A 25,669-nucleotide genomic window follows, 5' to 3' on the forward strand; every position below is an offset into this window, starting at 1 on the left:
CTAAATGAACATCCCTCTATTCTGAGGCTGCGCCCTCTGGTCCAAGGCTCCTCACCATAGGAAGCATCCTCTCCACAACCACCCTATCTCAGCCTTTCAATATTTGATAGGTTTCAATGATTCACTGCGCCCCCCCCCCAATACACATGTGATAAATCGATGAATCTGAAAGATTAACTTCAGCAGAAAACTATAAAACTATGATTGTGAGGCAGTTAAATTCTGGTCACTCCTTCTCCCCCACTGCTACCAACCACCCAGCTTAATAAAAAAAAATCACAGACCAGTAATTTCATAAATTGAACTTTTAAAAAATTTAATTCAAAGTTTACTCAGGCCTTCCTGTGAACAGATGGAACTTCAAAACTGTATCGACATATAATTTTAAAGCCAAAGAAAGTAAGTAATAATGTACAGTGTGTAGCATCTTTGTGGATAAAGCTGCCTTGACACTGATGGGCACTTCTTTAGTTCTTGGTCCACACGAACAACATCACTTTAATCCTCCTGGACACGCAGATGTTCAGACGGGCTTTTGCAGGATGCAGCCGAGTACTTGTTGGAGGAGTCTCACTGCAGGCTGTGAGACGGCATAATGGACTGGGAGCATTGCTTCCACCGTGGCCTTCTGGATGTAATACCTGTGATCAGCATGCAAAGAAGAATCAGTTAATCACCGCAAAATCCCAGCATGATTTCCACATGTGGACTGAACATACTTAATCCTTTACATCTGGCCCCATCAACATCCTCCTTACAATACTTCCTCGGTAAATCCCACCTGTTTTGACGTAAAACCTGCTCACCCATTTCATTAGGTGATGGCGTGAAGTGCTGTCCACTGGGGCTCGTGATATCTACAGATATTTACAAATGCAAGTTTACTACTGTATTAAAATACCGGAACTCTCTCCATATTGGACTTCCAAACCAATCACCCCTTCCACACCTCCTTCACATTGGTGTTGCCATGTTCTCAGTCTCTTAATTCTCTCTCCCTCAGTTTTACCATCATTGTCACTTCAGTATTCCCTCTCACATTTCACTACTGTCTCTGTTCCATTCTGCTGCTTTGTACTCATCACTGCTCATTGTCTACTTACTATTACCACGTTTAAGATTACTATGTCCTGAGTTTCTTCATACAGAAGTTACTGGTGGGGTTCTTCATTTGTTTGTGTGCGGTCCCAATGAAGGATCTCAGAGCAATCTGTTGACTGTTTATTTCCCACCATAGAAGCTGCCTGACCTGCTGAGTTCTGCCAGCATTTTGTGTGCGCTGCTCAAGATTTCCAGAACCTGCAGATTCTCTTGTGTCCATGTACAGTACAGAGTGTATGGTATAAAATCCAAACACAGCAAACCCCTTGAGGTCACTGGGATTGAGGAGCAATGAATTCTCTGCAGTTCTGTCATCAGACTGGCTGCAGAACAATTGTCTTTAAGGAAAGAATGGTCCGCACACTCTTCTATGCAACACATTAAATTGTACTTAGTTCCCTTTCATCTGTACAACAGTGTGCTGCCGGATAATGCGAGAACCTTTCAGCATTTCTGGGGGAAGTCATAGATTGTTTTAACTTTCTGTCAGAATGAGAAAGTGTTGGTGATGCAACGCGATTAATGGAGGAAAGAATGAAATGGAAAATTTGTACTGAGAGGCGAGATTAAACAACAAAGGATCAGTACAGAGATCACTGTTGTTTGTGATATTGTAGAGCACCGCAGCACAGAAACAGGCCCTTTGGCCCATCTAGTTTGCACCAACCTGTTTTTCTGCCTAATACTCCTCTCATCTATGTACGTACCTATCCAATCCTCTCCTAAATGTGCAATTGAACCAGCATCCACCACTTCTGTTGGCTGCTCTTCCAAACTCTTACCACCCTCTGAGTGAAGGAGCTTCACTCGAGGATCCCCTTAAATATTTCACCTTTCACCCTTAACATATGACCTCTGGTTTTAGTCTCACACAACCTGAGGGGAAAAAGCTGGTGCAAGCGGCTTTTCTATCTGTCTATTCTATCAGTACCCCTCATAATTTTGTGTACTTCTCTAAGATCAACCCTCATTCTGCTGCACTCCAGGGAATAAACTCCTAATCTATTCCCTATCACTCAGGTTCTCAAGTCCCAGCAATGTCCTTGTAAATTTTGTCTGCATGCTTTCAATCTTACTGATATCTTTCCTGAAGGTAGGTGTGATTGTGACGAGAATGTGTGCGGGCTGATTAGCGAGTTTTCAGACGATACAAAAATTGATAGAGTTGTACATGGTGAGGAAGTTTAGCAAAGGATTCAGCAGGGTATGGACCAGTGTGAAACATGTTCAGACAAATGGCAGAGTTTAATCCAGACTAACGTGAGATTTGGCACTTTGGAATGTCAAATACAAGAGGAAAATACACAGTTAGTGACAGGAACCTTCGCAGCATTGATTCACAGAGAAATCTTGTGGTGCAAGTTCACAGCTCTCTGAAACTTGCACTGCAAGTAGATAGAGTGGTAAACAAGGCACACTACATGCCTATCTTCGATGGTCAGGGTGTTGAGTATAGAAGTTGGGAGGTTATGTTGCTGCTGAACTTCGGTTAGGCCATATATGGAGTCTTGTGTGGATTTGGTCATCCATATTACAGGAAGGATTTGTTGGTTGTCCATCGTTTCCAACAATGATGTAACCCAAGGGGGAGGAGTTTTACAGTGGAAAATCCATTACACTAGGGCAGTTCCACTCTTTCGGTCTCAAAAACCTTGGGCCATGATTGGAGACTTCCTCAGCTGCAGTGGACAGCTGTGACGCCTTTTGTGCCTTGACATGCCCTTCTCTCTCCACAAAGCGTTGCAGCACAGCCTTCTTGGCCATCAGATCTGGTAGCTGATCTCATCTGCCCAGTTGCATGCTGGGATAGGCATATCCCTATCTCACCAGGGTCGGAGGGTCCCGGCTACCCTCACCTGGTTTAGCCCACCTGTGGAAGTGGTGTACCAGGCTGTGGTAACTGTCAAATACAAACAGTTACTTGGAGCCACAGGTGAGAACTGGGTGGCAGGTGGGGACCAAAGGTGGACGAGCAGCCCCTGGACAGAGCATGACAAGCCTGATACCAGAAGTGCTACCCTTCCATAGACATCCCATGCAGGATGTAGAGGCTTTGGAAAGGTACAGAGGAAGCTCACCATGATCTTTTCTGGATTAGAGAGTATAGGAGAAGTTGTTTTCTCTGGAACAGTGGAGGCTACGGGATGATCTGAAAAAATTATTAAATAATGGGATGCATAAATAGGATATGGTCAATAGAATGGAGAATTGACTCCATAGATAGGGTATGGTCAATAGAATGGAGAATTGACTCCATAGATAGGGTATGGTCAATAGAATGGAGAATTGACTCCATAGATAGGGTATGGTCAATAGAATGGAGAATTGACTCCATAGATAGGGTATGCTCAATAGAATAAAGGGCTAAGATCAGAACCTTACCACTGCATCACTATCTACCACATCAACTTCCATTAAATCCCAATACTTATAGTATATTTTGAAAGGAACTTCAGTTTGCTTTTCTTGGCAAGTAAACGCTCTTATTGCCACATAGAATTTGCAGATATAATAGCATTTTAAAAATATTTATGATATGTATTTAAGAACTGCCTAGAAAGATAGTTTTATTTTAATATTCATACTTTTTACACAAAATTATATTTATTATAATTATTTGACATTTACTAATTTTCTATATGACCATAAGACATAGGAGCAGAATTGGGCCATTCAGCCCATCGAATCTGGTCCACCATTCTATCATGGCTTATCCCAAATCCACTCAACCCCATACATCTGCCTTCTCACCATATCCTTTGATGCCCTGACTAATCAGGAAATGATCAACTTCTGCCTTAAATTTACCCATGGACTTGGCCTCCACCACAATCTGTGGCAGAACATTCCACAGATTCACGACTCCCTGGCTAAAAAAATTCCTCCATACCTCTGCTCTAAAGGGTCCCCCCCAACTTTGAGGCTGTGCCCTCTAGTTCTGGATGCCCCCACCATAGGAAACATCCACCCTATCTAGTCCTTTCAACACAGTAGGTTTCAATGAGATCCCCCCACATTCTTCTAAATTCCAGTGAGTACAGGCCCAAAGCTGCCAAATGCTCCTCATATGTTAACCCCTTCGTTCCTATAGAGCCTAATCACACAGTTATACTTTTGTTACTGTGTATATATAGATAGGTGTATGAGGTGTCCAGGGAGGGGCAGAACCTCTGGTGAAGGGTCTTGTTGTGTCCATTCCAGGGCAGCTCACTCACCTTTGGTCCCCACTGGACACTCAGCTCTCTCCTGTGGCTCCAAGCAGCTGTTTGCTGCGGAGCCAGCAGGCCTCATAGTGGGGAGATAGGGGCATGCAGAGTCAGGTCTGGCGGACTGGGTGGATGAGATCAACAGTGAGATCCAATGGCCAGGAAGGTGGTACTGCAACACCCCATGGAGAGCGGAAGGCATGATAAGACATAGATGATGACTTGGCCATCCACTGCAATCAAGGAAGACCCTAGTTTGTGATGTTGTTGTTACCACTGGACCCAGACCTCCGAGGTTGAGAGAGTGGATCTGCCCAGGTGCAATGGCTTTTCCACTTTAAAAACTCTCCTGTTATCGGACATGACGGACAATCACCAAATATGTAAGCTGATGAAGCACTTGGAGACAAGAAAGACAAAACACTGGATTACTTCAAGGCCGACAGTAAAGCAAACGTTTATTGAAAAAGCTGATTGGATAGACAAATGTTTACTTGCATCTGATGAGATTTCAAACAAAAAATTACAGAAGCTGGCAAGCCACGTGACATAGGTAAATTATCATTTCTGTTGTCATTTCTACTGTTATGAATCAGAACACATATGGAACGATTCAAGCCAAGCTCTTGAGCAGCTCGTCAGTATCAAGGTGTACTGATGAAATATCAGATGATGTGGATAAACAACCAGTTGCACAAGTGCAAGGTAAGAAGTTTGCCCTGCAAATTGATGGAAGCACATTATGTGATAATAAAGGCCTCATGATAACATACGTTTGGTTTTTGAATAATAATCAGGCCAGTGAGAAAATGCTTTTTGCCCAGAAGCTTAAGATAGATACCAAAGGTGAAACTATTTTGAAGAAGTCAAGAGCTATTTCTTGGAAAACAATATTCCGCTGGAAAATATAATGGCTTTTGCAACTGATGGTGCTGTTCCGATGGTAGGAAGATTCATTATTGTAGTTGAGAACTTCCCACTATTCAGGACTTCGGACACTTACAAAGACAGGTGTGTAAAAAGGGCTGGAAGGATCATTGGGGACCCGAGTCTTCCCAACAAACTGTTCCAGCTGCTACCATTTGGGAAACAGTACCGCAGCATAAAAGCCAGGATCAGCAGGCTCTGGGACAGCTTCTTCTAGCAGGCCATCAGACTGATTAATTCACGCTGATGCAATTGTATTTCTAAGTTATATCAACTGCCCTGTTGTACATGCCATTTATTACAAATTACCATAAACTGCACATTACACAGTTAGACAGAGATATTATGTAAAGATCCTCATGTATGTGAAGGATGTAAGTAATAAAGTCAATTCAATTCATTTAAAAATGCTGAGCCTGTCGACCATCCTTCTGCTGTAATAATGTTTGTCAACTTCATCGAATTAAATGCACTTCAAGATTGTCGTTTTCAACTACTTTGTGAGGAAGCTGATGAAGATTTTGAATGGCTATGAATGCATACAGAGATCCTATGGTTATCAAAAGGTAATTGTCTTCCATACTTCGATGCACTTTGGGCTAGTATTGTAGCATTTCTAAGTGATGAGCAGCTTGGAGAACAAATTGTCACTGCCAAGTCTGACATATTTTACCTGTCAGATATTGTTAAAAAACTTAATTTATTAAGCAGTCACAAGGAAAAATCTGCAACTTCAAATCATGCAAAGAGGCTATTACGGCCTCCTTGGAAAACTCAAACTTTCAGCAGCAAATTAGTGAGTTTATACAGTTCCCTACACTGGCATCTCTTAAAACTGAATTAAAATTAGAATTGTAAGATGATGATCTGATTGTATATATCGATCATTTGAAACAATTGCACACTGATATGGAATTTCAGTTCAGAGGCCTGCTGGAGATGCATTTTGCAGACTGGGTGGTGGTTTGATTTGGGGTGAATGTGAATGATGTTGCCACCCCACATTGCAGGAATGTCTTATTGAGCTGCAGAGCGATAGAACAGTTCGAGCAAAATTCAAACCAGCAAGCAAAATTTCTGGATAACTAGTGATATTCAAAATAAGTTTCCACAGCTCTGGGAGAAAGCAAAGTTTGCTCTTAATTGGACTTTCCACCTCTCATCAAGTTGAATGTGGTTTTAGTCAAGCTCTTCACCTGCTATCAAAAGCTTGTAACTATCGGGACTTCCAGTAAGATGGCGATTGCTTAGCTGCTCCGAGCTTTTGTTCCGTTACTGTCGCTATCTTTGCACTAAATGTCTCCATTTTTTAAACCTTAGTTGGGAACTTTTTCGGTATCTCTTACTTGCCTGTGAACACATCTAACTTACAATGTCTAGCAAGAGCTCTAAATCCGGGAGAAAGGAAGCTACGGCTCTCTCAGACGAGACCCTGGCTGCGCTCGGTCAGCTCCGAGATGAAATTTTAAAGGAATTCAAAACGGCTTTCAAACAGTTGGAGGACAAGCTTGATCGGATCAACGACAAGGTGGACAAACATGCCCAACACTTATCTCGCATCGATTCGACTTCTGACGATTTAGAAAGTCGTGTTCGATACTTGGAGACTCTCTGTTCCAGCTTGGAGGAAAAGTGTGGCAAACTCCTTTTCAAAACGGTGGATCTCGAAAATCGCAGCAGACGCTGCAATCTTAGAATTCTTGGATTGCCAGAGGCCACCGAACAGGGATCAACACTGAAGTTTTTCGCCGAGTTTCTCTGTGAGATATTCGGGAAAGATTTGCTTCCGAACCTGCCTGAGTTCAAACGGGCACATGTTCCCGCTGGAATTCTGGGCAACCGCCCGTGACCCGTAATCCTGTGCTTCCATCAATACCAAGTAAAACACCATCTGATCATAGAGGCACATCGCAGAGGTTCTTTTATTTTCCAGGATACAACCATTCGCTTTGTGGAAGATTTTGCACCCCAGACCTTAAAGATGCGTGCTGAGTTTAAAGGCGCAATGAAAGTGCTTTTTAAACCATTCCCCTACTGATCTATGAATCAAGCTTAACACTGGAAAATACAAATGGTTTAAGTCAGCGAAGGAAGCTGAAGCATTTGTGGCAAGTCTTCCGGCTATCCAGCCATCTTCGGAACCCGATCGGACCTCCTAAAATGGTGGATAAGTACTTCTCGTAGTAAAATTACTTTTTCTGGACTCAGACTTTACTTGAATCATTCAGACATTATTCATCGAAACTCTAAGGGCTGTTGATAATCTCTCCCTGGATTTGGTGTGTGTGTAATCTATTTTTTATTCTTGTACAACTTTATCTACAGAGTTCTACAACTGACTTTAACTTGTTTTGGAGGTTTGAAGTCTTCAGTGAAGGCCTTCCTGTTTGTTGGTTCACAGTTTAATTGCCGATCTATTTTTCCTTTTTATATTTATTTATTTTATTATACTTTTTTCTTTTCTTCACCCCTTTTTTCTAATCTCTGAATTTTTTTCTCTTCTCTGTAAATGGTTGATAAATACTCGTCTTGAATTTATAATTTTCCCCTTCCTCTCCTTTTTTTTCCTTTCTCTTACTTTATTCTTCTATAATTTTTTCGCTGGCAGGTTAGTTTAGGTCCTCTTCCGATTTTCTCTGTATTAAGTTTTATATTCCTGAAGAAGGTGTTCTAATCTGTAGTTATGTTTTCTAGTGCATAAACTAGTTACTATTTGTTATAGTATTTACATGGAACTGCTGTTAATGACACAGATCTGGAAGTTGTATTTGGGTTAATTTTTTTGGTAGAGCTAGCTACTTGTTTTGGCAGCCGTCTAGTTTTGGGTTGTGTGGGTGGGGTGGGTTTTCTAGTTCCAACATCACTATGTATATATTATATCTCTTTATTGCTCAGGACATGTATATGTTTTGATTTTACGAATCTATGTTTACATCTCTGCTCCCAGACTACTATTGTACTGCTTGACTTTTTATATGCCTTCTGCCTTTTATGCATTAGTAATCAATAATGGCTAGTGCACTTAAATTCGTGAGCTGGAATGTAAAGGGATTGAATCACCCTGTCAAAAGGAGGAAGGTATTCTCACATATTAAACAACTCAAAGCTGACATTGCTTTCCTTCAAGAAACTCATATTCGTTGTTCTGATAACTCCCGGCTTTTGTCAAAGTGGGCGGGTCAGCATTTTCATTCATCCTTTACCGCTAAAGCTAGGGGAGTCTCCATTCTTATTAACTCAAATATTCCTTTTGAACTCCATAATAAAATATCTGATATAAATGGCCATTTTATTATTGTTTCTGGCAAACTATATAACACTAAAGTTGCACTAGCAAACCTGTATGCCCCCAACTTTGATGATGTTAATTTTTTTGAACATTTTTTTTCCTCACTACCAGACTTAAACTCATACTCTCTTATACTGGGTGGTGACTTTAATTGTTGGTTAGATCCTAATCTGGATCAATCGTCCTCTGTTACTAGACCACCTACTAAATCTGCCTTAGCTATCCAATCGTTTCTCCCTAATTATGGTATCTCTGATATATGGCGTTTCCTCCATCTTACGGAGAGAGATTATTCTTTTTTCTCACATGTTCACCATACCTTCACTAGAATTGATTATTTCTTACTCGATAACCAACTTATTCCATTTGCCCACTCTTGTGACTATCAGAGTATACTGACCATGCCCCAATTACTCTCTCTCTGAATTTGCCTGGTCTCCCTCAGAGGAATAAACACTGGCGGTTTGATTCAACTTTACTATCGGATGATGATTTTTTAAAATTCATTAAGGATCAGATAACCTTTTATTTCAACACTAATACATCACCAGAAGTGCCATCCCAGATTGTCTGGGATGCCATGAAAGCATATCTGAGGGGGCAAATAATCTCTTACACAGCAAATCTCAACAGAAGATCCCGTGCAGATCGATTAGACCTCATTAACCAGATTAAAGAATTGGATCAAATATATGCCCTGAATATATGCCCTGAAGAACCCTGAATTATACAAGAAGCGCGTTGAACTCCAAACTAAATTTAACCTTCTGTCCACTCAACCTGTCGAACGCCAACTTCTCGAAAGCAAGAGTCGCTTTTACATCCATGGGGATAAGTCAGGTAAATTCCTAGCCAAGCAGCTGAGGCGTTCCAAAGCCAAACAACATATTACAAAGATCCGGAAGGAGAACGGAAACTTTACATCGGATCATTTAGAAATTAATGACGCATTTAAAAAATTTTATTCTTGGCTTTATTCCTCTGAATCTCTGAATGACAATATCTCTGTTGATCAATTTTTACAGAATCTGAATATCCCCTCACTTTCATCTGATTTCAAAGCCAAACTCAATGTGCCTATGTCATTAGAAGAAGTATCTACTGCAATTTCTGCACTGTCCTCAGGGAAATCTCCTGGACCTGATGGGTTCCCTGTAGAATTTTATAAATCATTCTCTTCTCTTCTTTCTCCTCAGTTACTTTCAGTATTATCTGACTCGTTTAATTACGGCAAATTGCCACCCTCTTTCAGTAAGGCATCTATTATTCTTCTTTTAAAAAAGGACAAAGACCCAACAGAGTGTTCCTCGTATAGGCTGATCTCTCTGCTCAATGTTGACATAAAGATCTTAGCTAAAGTTTTGGCTCATAGATTAGAAACCGTCATTCCCTCCATTATCTCTGATGACCAAACAGGCTTTATTAAAAACCGTCTCCCTTTTTTTAACATTCGGCGTTTATTTAGTATCTTATACTCACCTCCAACTGAGATTCCTGAATGTGTTATTTCTCTCGATGCGGAGAAAGCATTTGATCGTATAGAGTGGAACTACCTTTTTGCAGTTTTAGAAAAATTTGACCTTGGCCAAAGTTTCATCTCTTGGATCAAATTGCTGTACCTGTGTCCTACTGCCTCTGTTATAACCAATTTTCAGAAATCCCAAGTATTTAATCTCAAACATGGCACCTGCCAGGGATGCCCCTTAAGTCCCTTTCTCTTTGATTTGGCTATGGAACCTCTGGCGATAGCATTTCGAAACTGCCCTGAATTGACTGGGATTTGGAGAGGGGGTGTTGAGCATAAAGTTTCTCTCTATGCTGATGACGACTTATTACTCTTTATCTCAAATCCGTCTACATCCTTACCTCTAATGTTTTCACTTCTTGACCAGTTTAGTCAGATCTCTGGCTATAAACTTAATTTACATAAGAGTGAACTTCTCCCAATTAATAAAGAAGCACAAGAACTAACATTTTGTGATCTCCCTTTTAAAGTAGTCCATAATCAATTTACTTATCTTGGAATTACAGTCACAAGGAAGTTTAAAGATCTCTTTCGTGAAAACTTTGCCAATCTTTCATATGCTATAAAACAGAGTCTGGTACAATGGTCACCTCTATCTATGTCTTTGGTAGGTCGTATTAATGTTGTTAAAATGTATGTTCTCCCCAAATTTTTATACCTATTTCAATCTATCCCAATTTTTATTCCTAAATCTTTTTTTGATTCCTTAGACTCTATTATTTTGTCATATCTGTGGCAGAATAAGTGCTCTAGAATTAATAGAATCCATCTCCAAAAATCTAAAAAAAGAGGGTGGCATGGCTTTACCTAACTTTCGTTTATATTATTGGGCAGCTAATATACGTTGTGCTACCTTCTGGTCTTTCTTCCATGGCCAACCCGAGTGCCCTAACTGGGTGGCGATGGAGCTGAGCTCCACTAAAGAATTATCTATCTCTGCACTTCTTGGCTCTGCACTCCCTAGTAGTCTGTCCAGATTAATAGCTAACCCTCTTGTTAGACCACTTTGCGTATATGGGCTCAGTTTAGGAAATGCTATGGTTTCCAGGGGTTTTCCATTTCCAGCCCTGTTGCTCATAATCACCTTTTTTTACTTACTACATATGATTCAACATTCCAGGTTTGGTATAGGAAGGGCATTAGACATTTTGAAGATCTTTTCATTGATAATCGCTTCGCTTCTTTTCAGCAGCTCTCTGTTAAGTTCAATCTGCCCAATGTTCATTTTTTCAGATATCTCCAAATCCGACTCTTTATTGCTCCTTTAATTCCTAACTTTCCTGAAATGCCTGCGAAAAATGCTATGGACCTATTTCTTTCTATGAATCCACTAGGTAAAGGCTTAATATCAATCATCCGAGATAAACTAGCAGCCTTACGACGGGCCCCCATGGATAAAATCAAAATGGTCTGGGAGCAGGATTTAAATATCTCCTTATCTGAGGAGAGCTGGGATTCAGTTCTCAAATCGGTTAACTCAACCTCTCTGTGCTCGCCACTGCCTTTTACAGTTTAAGATTGTTCATAGAGCCCATATGTTTAAATCTAAACTATCTCGATTCTACCCTAGCGTTAGTCCGCTCTGTGATAAATGCAAGAGGGGCGTGGCCTCTCTCATCCATATGTACTGGTTCTGTCCTAGCTTGGAGAAATTCTGGAAAGATGTCTTCACTACGTTATCGTGTATTCTGAATCAGCACCTAGAACCAAACCCCTTAATTGCTCTGTTCAGTTTTTGGGGCGAGACAGATTTATGTCTGGGTCCGACCAAATGCCGAATATTATCCTTTGCCTCTCTCCTGGCTAGACGCTTGATCCTCCTCAGATAGAGAGATGTTGCCCTGCCCACTCATGCTCAATGGCTTAACAACATCATGGACTGCTTGGACCTCGAAAAAATTCATTATTCAGTTCTCAATTCGGATCTAAAGTTCCATAAGGTCTGGGGACCTTTTATCGAATACTTTCATAACCTTCCTCTTGACTCGGGTTTTTTTTTTCTTTTCGGTCCCTTGCTTTCAGCTCCTTTTTTTTTCTGGTAGAAGGCATTATTACCCTCTGTTGCTGAGTGTATTCACAGTCTGGGAGTTTGGCTGTCCTGACTTATACTCTCTATATTGTGTTGTGGTTGGTCTGGAGTTGCTGTTGTTTTTCTTGTGTTGTGGGGCTTGGGGAGGACACTAAGCATACTTGTCTTTAATTTAGGTGCTTTTTTTCATTAAATTCTCTTCCTTTGTAGCATATTGTTATTGTATGCTTAATTTTGCACTGTTTTAATGTTCCTCATTGGGATTTGGGGTTTTTAATTTGTAAAATGTTTTGAAAAACTAATTAAAATTTTTTTTAAAAAAGCTTGTAACTATCTTGATGTTGTGAAAGGAGAGGACTTTTGATTATCTTTTGGTGAAGAATGGCTCTGCGGCCTGTAATTGGTTAGCTGTGCAGCACAAAACTGAATTACTCCTGGACTCCTGGTTTGAATGTGTTGTTCACCTGTTTTTTGCCATTTGCACAATTTGTGCTTTCTTCATGTGTTGGATGTTTGATGTTTTCTTGGACGGGCTCCATGGTGTATCTTTGTTTTGTGGCAGTCTGCAGGAGAACAAATCTCGGAGTTGTATTCTACATACATACTTCGAAACTTTGAACCAAGTTGCAACCAGATATTTAAAAACTTGCTAGATTGCATAATTTGCAAGGATCTCACTAAATATCAAATATTAAGCAATTTTTCATTGCTGGTTGGAAGTATTTATATTATAAATAAAGTATCCTACTCAGAACTTTGAAACAATTTTATCACCTGTATCATTATATTCAACTTATAATACATATAAACTGATAAAACATAAATATTGACTGTATTAATATCAACACAGTTGACCAAAATGACTTTATCAACTAACAAACTAAAGCAGATGGGGGCCACGAAGGTAAATTAAAGTCACAAGTGGGCCAAAAGCAGAAAATGTTCACGAACCAGTGGTTTAGTGAATCTTTGCTGCCCTCTATAGCAAGTATATCATTTTGAGTGTGATGAGACTGGAAATATTTCAAGGAGAAGTCGTATCTGCACATTTCAATTCGCCTTCTCAGTCCCATTCTGACACGTCACTCCATGGCCTCCTCTACTGCCACGATGAGGCCCCACTCAAGTGGGAGGAGCATCTCCTCATATTCAGCCTTAATAGTCTCCAAACTCATGGCATGAACACCAGTTTCTCTAACTTCGAATAATAACTCCCCCTCCCCATTTCTCTCTTTTTCCATTCTCTGTTCTGGTTCCTCTCTCACACCTCTACTTCACACCCCTCTACTTCCCCTACTCCTCCCTTCAACTTCATGGTCCACTGATCTATCCTATTAGATTCTTTCATCTTCAGCCCTTTAACTCTTCCACCTATCACATCCCAGCTTCTTACTTCAGCCCCACCCCTGCCTCCACCCACTTGCCTTGCCCCTCACTTGGTCTCACCTATCACCTGCCAGTTTGTACTCCTTGCCCTCTCCATCTTATTTTAGTTTCTGTCTCCCCCGCCCCCTTCCTTTCAAGTCCTAATGAAGGGTCTCAGCCCAAAACATCAACTGTTTATTCCCCTCCATAAATACCGTCTGACCTGCTGAGTTCCTCCAGCATTTTGTCTGTGTTGAACTTAAAAATTGTCATTACAGCTCTTTACTAATACACTCAAATCCTCTAGAACCTAGATAGAAAGGCTAACATTTTAGTTGTCTTCCTAACTGAGCAAGCACTCCCTCGGAATGTCTACATTGATTTGAAGCCTTTTCATAGCCATAAAGTCTCTAAGGTTGGCCCAGGAAAACTATTGGTGATATTTACACCGGGAACTTGAAAGTCTCAGCTGTCTCCACCTCAGCACCATTGATACAGACAGGATCTCAGTGAAAGCTGTGGACAGAGTGCACAGCCAGAGGATGTTTCCAACAGTGAGAGAGTCTGGGACCAGAGGGCACAGAGTACAAGGCTGTCCCTTTGTTTTGGAGATGAGGAGCAATTTCTTTAGCCAGAAAACAGAGAGTCTGTGGAGCTTATTACCATGGATGTTGTGGAAGCCAAGTCATTGGGTATATTTAAAGCAGAGGTTGATAGGTTCTTGATTAGTCAGGGCATCGAAGGTTATGGGGAGAAGTCGGGGGACTGGAGTTGAGAGGGAAAATAAATCAGACGTGATAAAATGACAGAGCACTCACTGGACTGAATGGCCCAGTTCTGCTCCTTTGTATTATGGGGCATGTGCTCCTGAAGTCAACGACCAGCTCGTTCCCATTGAGGAGCAGATTGCTGCCCAGGCTCTCTATCACCTTCCTGTGCTCTGCCTCTCGTTATTTGAGATCTGCCCACTACAGTAGTGTTGGGGGGTTGGGGTGGTGGGAGGGACGGGGAAATGGAGTGGTAGGTAATTATATTTCACGAAATCCAGTGACGGGGAGGGTACATTTTGGAACTTCGAGTACAACTCACATTTGCATAACTTTAAACCAAAACTCAGATCACCCCAGGGGTAGTGATTCCTCTGATGCTCAGTGGGAGGCATTCCTTTCAGAATCAGATCATCAGAGAGCCATAAACATGGGAAAAGGCCCTTCGGTCCACTATCAAGCACCCTTTTACATTAATTCCAATTTATTCTCCCCACATGCCCATGAATTCCACATTAACCCCCACTGGTTCTACCATTCGCCTACGCTCTAGAGGCATCTTACAGTGGCCAACTAACCAACCATCTTACAGTGGGAGGAAACCGGAGGCAGTCACAAGGAGAAGGGACAAACTCCACACAAGCAGGATCCAAGGTCAGAATCGAACCTGGATCATTGAGGTAGCAACACTGTGCCGCTTGTGTTGTGGGGATAAGCCCTTTTCCAGTAACTGGGGCCCAAAGATCCAGGGCTCTACTGAAGGAAGTAGCACTCTCTGAGATGCTGTCTCCTGGACAACGCTCAGTTCTCTTCGTAGATCTCTTCAGGGAATTCCTAGTGTTTGTAGATACCAGATAATAAAGCTCATTGAAAATTGGTTACCAGGTACCTGGGTTAATTAAGAGAATTGAGAAAGACATGCCTGAGGTAGACAAAATCTCTCTGACCCTGCTTCAAGGAAGATCAGAGGAGCTGGGTTCCATGGCAGCCTAGCAGTTAGTGTGACACCATTACAGCTCAGGGTGTCAGAGTTCAGAGTTCGGAGTTCAATACTGTTCACTTCATTGGCTCTTCTCTCAACCCTGAAACATCTGGACAGTGAAGATCCATACATCAGGATGCTCTTCATTGAGTACAGCTCAGCATTCAATATTATCGTCCCCTCAAAACAATCAACAAGCTTCAAGATTTTGGCATCAATACCTCCTTGTGCAACTGGATCCTCAATTTCCTCACTTGCAGACACCAGTCAGTTTGGATTAGCAAGAACGTCTCTTCCAAGATCTCCATCGCACAGATGTACCATGAGGCTGTGTGGTTAGCTCCAATGCCATATTTAAGTTTACTGATGACACCACTGTTGTTGAATAAATCAAAGGTGGTAACAAATCAGCATGTAGGAGGGAGATTAAAAATCTGGCTGAGTGGTGTCACACCAACAACCTCTCACTCAATGTCATTCTATCCATGCCTCTTATCACCTTGTACAACTCTATCAAGTTGCCTCAGTTCATCCTTTGCTCCAAAGAGAAAACTCTTTCCTCATAAGAGTTGGGCTTAAATCCAGGCAGCATCCTCATAAATCTTCTCTGTACTCTCTCTAAAGCTTCCACATCCTTCCTATAATGAGGCAACCCAAACTGAACACAATACTCCAATTTGGTCTAACCTGGGTTTTATAAAACTGCAACATTGCCATAGGACCATAAATCATAGGAGCAGAATAGACCATAGAGCCTGCTCTGCTATTCCATCATGGCTAATTTATTATCCCTCTCAACCCCATTCTCCAGCCTTCTCCCTGTAACCTCTGATGCCCTTACTAATCATGAAGTTATCAATTGCTGCTTTAAGCATACCCAATGAATGGCTTCCACAGCTGTCTGTGGCAATGAAGTCCACAGGTTTACCACACTCTGGCCAAAGAAATTACTCCTCATATCTGTTCTAAATGGATGTCCCTCATCAACCCAAACAGGCCCCCCCTTATCCCCATTCTTTTGCTCTTGCCAGTCAGCCAGTCTTCCATACATGCCCGTTTCTTTCCTGTAATACCATGGGCTCATTACCTCGTTGTTCTTGAAATCAACCAGTGAGAGACAGCACACCATACACTTTCTTAACCACCCTATCAACTTGCACGGCAACTCTGAGGGGTCTATGGATGTGGATTTGATACTTGAGTTTTATGTACGTGTCCCAGTTGATGTGGTAGGTCAGTTGGGAAGCTACCTACAGGTGTACCTATGAACCTGCTGCCTGACCTTCTTGGTGGCAGAGGACACAGGAAATGTTAGGAGTAACCTAGATCAGTAACCACAATGCGTAACTCAATGGTGCACACTGCACCTTGTGCCATACATGGTAATAGATCAAGAAACGGTCACATTGGCAGTGCAGTAGTGTAGCAGTCAGCACAACACTATTACAGCTTGGGGCTTGAGTTTGGAGTTCAATTCCAACATTGCTTGGAAGTTTTTAAGGTTCTTCCCATGAACAAGTGGGTTTCCTCCAGGTGCTCCGATTTCCTCCCACATTGCAAAGGCACGCGGCTAGTACGTTAATTGGTCATTGCAAATTGTGTTGTTAACTAAGTGGGATGCTGGGCAGTGTGGCTCATTGGTAGGGTCTGTTCTGCACTGAATGTCCCAATAAATATAAATAAAATAAAAACCGGGTCATTTGATCCAAGATGTCCATCCCACACCAGCCTTACTTTTCCTCTCACATCCCATCAAATCCCGTTGTTGGCTTTCCTGCTGCCCACTTACCTGCACTATTGTCAAGTTACCGTGGTCAATTTTTAACCTCTCTCTGCTATGGGCAGAAGTTCCCACTTGCTTCAAAAAGGCAACAATTATACCAGTGCCCAAGAAGAATAATGTGGGCTGCCTTAATGACTATTGCCCGGTAGTACTCACATTGACAGTGATGAAATGCTTTGAGAGGCTGGTTATGACTAGACTGAACTCCTGCCTCAGCAAGGACCTGAACCCATTGCAATTTGCCTATTGCCGTGATAGATCAACAGCAGACACAACTTGATGGCTCTCCACACAGCTTTAGACCACGTGAACAACACAAACACCTATGTCAGGATGCTGTTCATCAACTCTAGCTCTGCATTTAATACCATCGTTCCTACAATCCTGATTGAGAAGTTGCAGAACCTGGGCCTCTGTACCTCCCTCTGCAATTGAATCCTCAGCTACCAAACCAGAAAACCACAATCAGCACAGATTGGTGATAACATATCCTCCTCACTAATGACCAACACTAGCTTATCTCAGTGGTGTATGCTTAGCTCACTGCTCTATTCTCTATATACCCATGACTGTGGCTAAGTATAGCTCAAATACCATCTATAAATTTGCTGATGATACAACCATTGTTGGTAGAATCTCAGATGGAGACAAGAGGGCATACAGAAGCGAGATATGCAATTTAGTGGAGTGGTGTCGCAGCAACAACCTGGCACTCAACGTCAGTAAGACTAAAGAGCTGATTGTGGACTTCAGGAAGGGTAAGACGAAGGAACACATACCAATTCTCACAGAGGGATCAGAAGTGAAGAATGTGAGCAGCTTCAAGTTCCTGTGTCAAGATCTCTGAGGATCTAACTTGGTCCCAACATTTCAATGTATTTATAAAGAAGGCAAGACAGTGACTATAGTTTGAAGAGATTTGGTATGTCAACAAATACACTCAAAAACGTCTATAGTTGTACCGTGGAAAGCATTCTGACAGGCTGCATCACCGTCTGGTATGGAGGGGCTACTGCACAGGACTGAAACAAGCTGCAGAGGGTTGTAAATCTAGTCGGCTCCATCTTGGGTACTAGCCTACAAAGTACCTAGGACATCTTCAAGGAGCGGTGTCTCAGAAAGGCAGCATCCATTATTAAGGACCTCCAATACCCAGGGCATACCCTTTTCTCACTGTTACCATCAGGTTAGAGATACAGAAGCCTGAATGCACACACTCAGTGATTCAGGAACAGCTTCTTCCCGTCTGCCATCCGATTCCTAAATAGACATTGAACCCATGAACACTACCTAACTTTTTTGATATATATCATTTGTTTTTGCACAATTGTTAATCTATTGAATATACAAATACTGTAATTGATTTACTTATTTAATTGTTATGATTATTATTTTTTTTCTTCTTCTTCTCTACTATGTATTACATTGAACTGCTGCTGCTAAGTTACCAGATTTCAGGTCACATGCTGGTGATAATAAACCTGATTCTGATTAATTAGCCTGGAGGAGCACACAGCCACAGGGGAACATGCAAACTCCACACAGACAGCACATGAGGTCAGGATTCAACCTGGCTCAATGGAGCTTCAAGGCAGCACTGCTAAGTACAAACCTTACTGATTAATGAATGTCACTAACTATTGACACTGGATGTGGTTTGTTGGATTAGAGTGTAGAATTGCTATTTTCTAGCATTTTCCTGTAGTTTAACTTTCCTGTGCTTTTATATAATAACCAATGTTCCAGTAATTGTAGTATAGCTGATTCTGCATCCTTCCTGCAAATATCATGCTGCTTGAATCTGGCTACTTTCTAGGTTAATTGTTATCACTGGAATGTTGTTCTCTAGTCTGAGTATGAGTCAAACACAACCTTTTTCTTTGCAACAGTAAATAACAAGGACGTACTCACCAATTTCTATGCCTCATTCTTGACTTCCAACAAATCTTGGATCAATGTCACCGGATCCAACAGTGCAGTAGTGTGGTGAACTACGTGTGCCAGTCTGGACACGTCCCCTGCTGACTGCTCCTGTGGCTCCTCCCACAGACCCCGTGTGGTGAACTACATATACCTGTCTGGACACGCCCCCTGCTGACTGCTCCTGTGGCTCCTCCCACAGACCCCTGTATAAAGGCGATCAGAGCCTGGGCCCGGCCTCTCAGTCTCCAGGATGTAGTATGGTGGTCACTCACTGCTGGTTCCTTCTTCCAGTCAATAAAAGCCGATATCTCGCCTTTACGTCTCAGAGTGAGTTATTGATGGTGCATCAAGTAGTTTACAGAGTAACAGAAACAACTCATACTTCCAATCTCTCATGAGAACAGCTCGACCCGACACCCAAAGGGATATATAAAAGAGGCAGCAAGCAATCTGCTGGAGGAACTCAGTGGGTTCAGCAGCATCGATGGGACAGGGTCGAGGTGAAAGCAACTGTTGAAGGGTCAGGTCAGACCCAGACCTTCTAAACAGGAGGTGGGGGGGGGTGGATGTAAACTTGGGTTCAGGGTTATGGGAAAAGTGTAGGGGCCAATAGTAAGCTCCTGATGAACTGTGTGGTTTTTTGCTTGTGCTAAAATTCTCATATAACAGACTACGGATGGAATTTCCATTCCTACGTGTAAGATGAGAGAAAGTCACTGTCTCTGAACATGACACTGTAGCACAGCAGTTAGTGTAACAGCATCATTGCACTAGCAACACGGGATCCGGTCCACCACTGTCTGTGAGGAGTTTGTACGTTCTCCCTGTGACCGTGTGGGTTTCCTCCCACATCCCAAAGGTTAGGGTTCGTAAGTAAGTGTTGTCTGAAGCCTGGCGATGCTTGCGGGCTGCCCCCAGCACCACCTCAGCCTGTGTGTTAGTTGATGCAAATGACATATTTCACTGTATGTTTCGGTGTAATAAATAAAGCTGATCTTTAAAACGATTGTGCAGGGTTATGGGGGAAATGTGGGGGTCAGTTAGCAGCTGCTGCATTGGTCTGATGGACTCTGTGGTTTTTTTCCTTTGGTAAAAGACTCCTAAGTGCAACCCCCTGGGGAAGGTTTCACTGCTAACGTGATGGTCTTTCTGTAGCAGCAAGTGTTTGGGTTATGGTGAGAGATAACGGGGGCTTCGGAATGTGAGCCGTCCAATGAAGGGACTGTGTTTTTGTGTTGTGTGCCTGACACTGGTGTGTGAGCTGGGTCTTTTGTTGGGCAGGAGATGAAGGGAGAAGACACCAGAGAAAAGAGATCATAGGACTCGACCCGGAGCAGGGCCATGATCTGATGAAGCCTGAGGAGATCGAAGGAGGATCGGCTAAGAGGAAACTGTGAGCTCCAACTTGTGCATATTAGACTGTTTCATTAAAACGGGCCCTTCTTTTTTTTTGCTTTTTCTTTACTAACCCTTTGGTCAAATTACGAATAATAAAACTAAATTGTTTAATTGTATGCGGTATACCATCTGTTATTTCGTGGTCTTCATTTGTAACAGGGTAACGAATCACGCAGCATCCACACAAACAGCGGGATTCGGAGTCTTGCGCTTCAGTCTTCCGCGTTTGGTGGGGCCGGAGATTGTCTTCCCTAGACTTACGCAGCTGACGGAACCGAAGTCTTTCATCAGGTAACAGAGTGTAAATATCTGTTCCTACTTGTAAAATGGGAGAAACTCACTGTCTCTATAATTACAGGTGTGCTCACAAGGTATCCAGTCTCACAAAGAGATGTATGGTTGGCAGACTATTAATTGCAAGCAGGAGTTTCCCACGGTTACACTCACCGAGGAACATGGACTGCAGCTTCTCCTTACCTGAACTCCTCGCAGTATTTACTCCTGATGTGCTCTGCCAGCCTGCTGCCATACTGAAGGCAGGTGTTGAGGATGTAGAGCTGCTGGAAAAGCAGCAGAGCCTGGCTGGGGCTCATGAGATGAAGCGGAGACAGGACTGTCTCAATGATGCGTTTCATCATGTGGTCGATGAAAAGTAACTGCAACAGGAAGACACAATAGACAATAGGTGCAGAAGTAGACCATTCGGCCCTTCGAGCCTGCACCGCCATTCTGAGATCATGGCTGATCATCTACTATCAATACCCAGTTCCTGCCTTGTCCCCATATCCCTTGATTCTCCTATCCATAAGATACCTATCTAGCTCCTTCTTGAAAGCATCCAGAGAATTGGCCTCCACTGCCTTCCGAGGCAGTGCATTCCAGACCCCCACAACTCTCTGGGAGAAGAAGTTTTTCCTTAACTCTGTCCTAAATGACCTACCCCTTATTCTCAAACCATGCCCTCTGGTACTGGACTCTCCCAGCATCTGGAACATATTTCCTGCCTTTATCTTGTCCAATCCCTTAATAATCTTATATGTTGCAATGGAACTCTTCAAGTCAAAGGTTAAGGAAACATACTCATCAAAGTCAAATTGATCTTAAAAGTATGTCATATACATCCTTGAGATTCATTTTCCTGCAGGCATTTAAAATAAAGAAATACCACAGAATTTATGAAAATCGATACATAAACAGATAACAAACTGCGCAAAAGATGACAAATTGTGCAATTAAAAATAAAACTGAGAGTAACTGTTGGAAAGAGTCCTTGAAGAGGCCACCCAAGCTCCCAGTTCCAGACCTTTCCAGCTGCCTTCTCGTTCCCACATCCTTGGCCTTCACCACTGCCAGAATGAAGCCCAGAGTAAAACTGGAGGGGTGACACCTTCCATTGCGCCTGGGTAGTCCACAGTCCCGCAGCATAGATGCTGATTTTTCCAGTTTAGATACTTCTCACCACCATCCCCCAATTCATCTTTTGATCCTCCCATTCCTCCCATATTTATTCCCCTTCCCACTCTCACACCATCCTCTCAGCTCACACACAAGTTCACCACCCGAACCCCACACTCTTGTTCTAATGAAATACTCCATACAGAAAACTCCACCGTGGATGGTCCCAAGCCCGATTTCAAAAGGAGAGTTGGGCTTGGGGCTACCAACCCCATCCCGTAAAAACCCGAAGATACAGAAACACCAGCAGAAGCTCCAAAGACCTCATCCCTGGGAGAGGAAGGATCTCGAAGACAGGCCCAGGACAGAGAACTCTGGTGAGCTGCTGTTGGCGGTATATGTCCCAGAAGGGGTGATGGGCTAACTATGGCATGCAAAACAATGATTTTCACTGTACCTCAGTTTATGTGGCAATAGTAAACCAACTTTCCAACTTACCAAGCATGCGTCTGTCTATTGGCACCACATTGTTGCTGCTCTCAGGGTTTACCATCAGCTAACTGTGAAGTTGCCTGATATTCCCTTGTTGGAGCAATGAAGTTCTAGGCTTTGCTGTTCTTGCCTGTTTTAAGAGCCAGGGCTAGCAGGCTGGTAGTCCTATTCAACCAAGGTGGTAAGTTGGTACAGGTGCCCTGAGGGTCATTGCTTCTGGTAAAACGATGACAGAACACTTACCATGGCTGGAAGTCTCTGCAGAGCGGCCATTAACCATCCCACTGTCATAACGTTTCCTGAGCCCGAACCCCAGCTTCCCTGTCAAGATGATTACAAGAAAACTCAGTCAAGTGCAGGGTGGTCTCAGCTTTCCTTCTGGATGACAAGAAAAGTATATTTTTGAACATGTGTTCAGCTGATTACTCTGGGATTTTCATTGCTATGGGCATTGCAGGTGGTTTTCATTGAGACACCGATTGTCATCACGTCAGAATTATATGATCAACAACATCTCCTTAATGCAGCAAAAATATCCCAAAGTGTTTCGCAAGACATTATCGGTGCTGACATTCAGCTGCATAAACTGGGAGGGATTAAAGCCCTGGGCAAAGAGGGAGCAATTCAAAGGAGGAAGGAGAGCTGGACAGGGTTAACAACATAGAACAGTGCAGCACAAGCAACCAATGATGTTGCATCGAGCCTACTCCAACTCCAAGATCAATCTGACTCTTCCCTCCCACACAGCACTCCATTTTTCTCTGTCCATGTGTTTATCTAAGAATCTCTTAATTGTCCCTAATATATCTGTCTCTACCACCAACCCTGGCATGGTGTTCTATGCACTCTCCACTCTGTGTAGAAAACTTACCACTGACATCCACCCCACACTTTTCTCCAATCACCTTAAAAGGTTTCATATTAGCCATTTCCACCCGTCCAATCTACCTACACTCCTTATCATCTTGTACAGCTCCATTGAGTCACCTCTCAACCTCCTTCACCCCAAAGAGAAAAGCCTTCCTCACAGACCTGCTCTCCAATCCAAGCAGCATCCTGGAAAATCTCCTCTGCACCCTCTTTCATAAGGAGGAGGTGGTTGATGGCATGGGGGGGGGGGGGAGGTCAGTGGGATCTATCAGGAGGCAAATACGACTGGAACGTTTTCCTTCAGCACTAGCAGTCTAAAATCTTGTGGTTTCGACATCACAAAGTGCACCAGCCAGGCAGCTGGGGTGAAGCCAACAATCCCTGATCAAGGCTTGGGAGATGGAAACCATCTTCAAAACCCTTTGTTCCTTAACTCTCGATTGCAGGAACAAACAATGATCCAAGCTGCTCCTGACAGAGTCATTACTTTGCACCTTTAGCAGAGTTTAACAATAATGGATCATTCTTTCCTTCAATTAAAGTCAAAGTCTGTTTGTTTCTCAATGTGACAAGCCAAAAGCCTGTCCAAAGAGATAAAAGCCACATGAGTCTGCAGGGGTTATTACTCTTCTCTTAGGAACAAATTTTATTGCCCTTGTTACCATAGTAACTGGGTAGAACAAGGCTCCTTGCTCTAACAAACCCGAGCGCAGAATTAATTTTGTTTCAGCCAAGACTAAAACTTATTGAAGCACACACACACACACACACACACACACACACACACACACACACACACTCTCTCTCTTTTTGAATTTATGCAGAAAGGCAAAATTTCAGCTTGAGAACTTTACCTTAAGTACAATATAGACAAAGGAATTTAAAGGTGAATACAAATAAATGAGTGAGACACCATACTGTGGCCAACATAAATCCGAATCACCATCTCCGTTCTCCAACCCCTCATCCCAAATACCCAGCTCCACCTGAAGGTCAGAACCGATCTGGATTCGTTGTGTGAATGGGGCTCTGCAGGTTCACCAGGAGAACCAGGGCATGAAGTACAAGCATAGTGAGAGAGGGGGAAGTGGAGGGACAATGCAGTGTGATGCCCATTGTGTTACACTCACTTGGTGTGTTATGAGGAAGATTTCATACAGAGCCGATACCACTGCATCATTATACTCCAGCAGCAGCTTCTGCAACTATCATGGGAAACGGGAACAAAAGGAAGAATCAGGAGTTAATTAAATTCTACAAACGTGAACTCACAACATATGCTAACATTAGTACTTGCACCCAGAAGCTTTGTCCTAATACTGCACATACAGAACACAGCAGAGGAACAGGTCCTTCAGCCCATTGTGTGTGTGTGTTTGTGTGTGAGTGTGTGCGCGCGTGTGAGTGAGTGTGTTTGTGTGTGCATGCACGTATGTGTGCGCGCATGTGTGTGCGTGCGTGTGTCTGTGTGTGCGCAAGTTTGTATGAGTGTGTATACCTATCTATCTTAAAATTAAATTAGTGCCAAAAAAGCAAAAATAGTGAGGTAGTGTTCGTTGGTTCAGAAACCTGATGGCAGAGGGGAAGAAGCTGTTCTCAAACTGTTGAGTGAGGGTCTTCAAGTTCCTGAACCCTCTTCCTGATGGTAGAAATGAGAAGAGGGCATTGTCTTGGATGATGGGGGTCCTTAGTAATGGATTCTGACTTTCTGAGGCATCACCTTTTGAAGTTGTCCTTGATGCTGGGGATTCTAGTGCCCATGATGGACCTGGCTGTTTACAACTTTCTGCAGCTTTTTCCGATCCTGTGCAGTGCAGCCCCCTGTACCATCTGATATTGATCTAATTTGATATTATAGATCTCATCCAGCAATTACAACATGTTGCTCATCAGACGTACAAACTAAAATAATTACACTGCAACTAATTAAAAGAAAAAAAGAGGTCAGCAGGAGACGCTCATGGAGAGAGCACTGTTTCAGATTCGCTCCATAACCTTTACTTTTTTTAACCTATGATCACCCTTATTTAACTTACTTTTACCTACACCAAAAGATTCTTGCTACTTTTTTGGACTTATCTTTAAGAGTTTATTGTGAATTTTGAAGAAATGAATACAGAAATGGCTCTGAGATCTAAAGGGTGAGACCCTGGGAAAGGTTCTAACGGGAAGAAGAAAAAGACCGATCCTAAGCGCACTGAATTGACTTATGAAATGTTATTGGAGGTTTTAAATGAAAAATTTGAAGAACAACGACGAATTTTCAAACAAGATATAAAGGCTTTTCAGGATTATATGGATAAGACTGATTCAGTAGTTAACCAGCAGCAAGCTCTAATTGCAACTTTGCAAGAGGACGCTCGGAAGCGAGGCTTGATAATCAAAAAACTGGAGCAGAAATTATCTTCGACGATTAAACAGGTGGAAACACTTAAAGCCAAGAGTGTCCATTTTGAAAATCAGTCCAGAAGACAGAACTTACGCATACCTGGTCTCCCGGAAGGTATTGAACAAGGGGACCCCTCAAAGTACTTTGCTCAACTTTTAAAGGATGGGTTCCCTTCTGTATTCCCAGACAGTCCTCCGTTACTCGATCATGCTCACAGAATTATGCGTC

General features: G+C 42.6%; 1 protein-coding gene across 6 annotated transcripts in view; it reads right to left on the minus strand.

Annotated features, from left to right (window-relative positions):
- Nucleotides 1-337: 337 nt before the first annotated feature.
- Nucleotides 338-25,669, minus strand: part of c8h12orf56 (chromosome 8 C12orf56 homolog) — a 95,400-nt gene continuing 70,068 nt past the window's right edge. For 3 of the 6 annotated variants that reach the window (XM_059977580.1, XM_059977576.1, XM_059977575.1), the window contains 4 exons: nucleotides 24,183-24,257; nucleotides 22,426-22,503; nucleotides 20,773-20,951; nucleotides 375-641 (listed from right to left, as the gene is read on the minus strand). In XM_059977580.1, the coding sequence (XP_059833563.1) occupies nucleotides 524-641; nucleotides 20,773-20,951; nucleotides 22,426-22,503; nucleotides 24,183-24,257 (450 nt within the window). In that variant the 3' untranslated portion in view covers nucleotides 375-523. Of the gene's footprint in view, nucleotides 642-20,772; nucleotides 20,952-22,425; nucleotides 22,504-24,182; nucleotides 24,258-25,669 lie in introns of all 6 variants that reach the window. The other 3 variants (XM_059977578.1, XM_059977577.1, XM_059977579.1) reach the window with 3 other exon arrangements.

Source organism: Hypanus sabinus, chromosome 8, assembly GCF_030144855.1.
Source record: "Hypanus sabinus isolate sHypSab1 chromosome 8, sHypSab1.hap1, whole genome shotgun sequence".
NCBI lineage: Eukaryota > Metazoa > Chordata > Chondrichthyes > Myliobatiformes > Dasyatidae > Hypanus > Hypanus sabinus.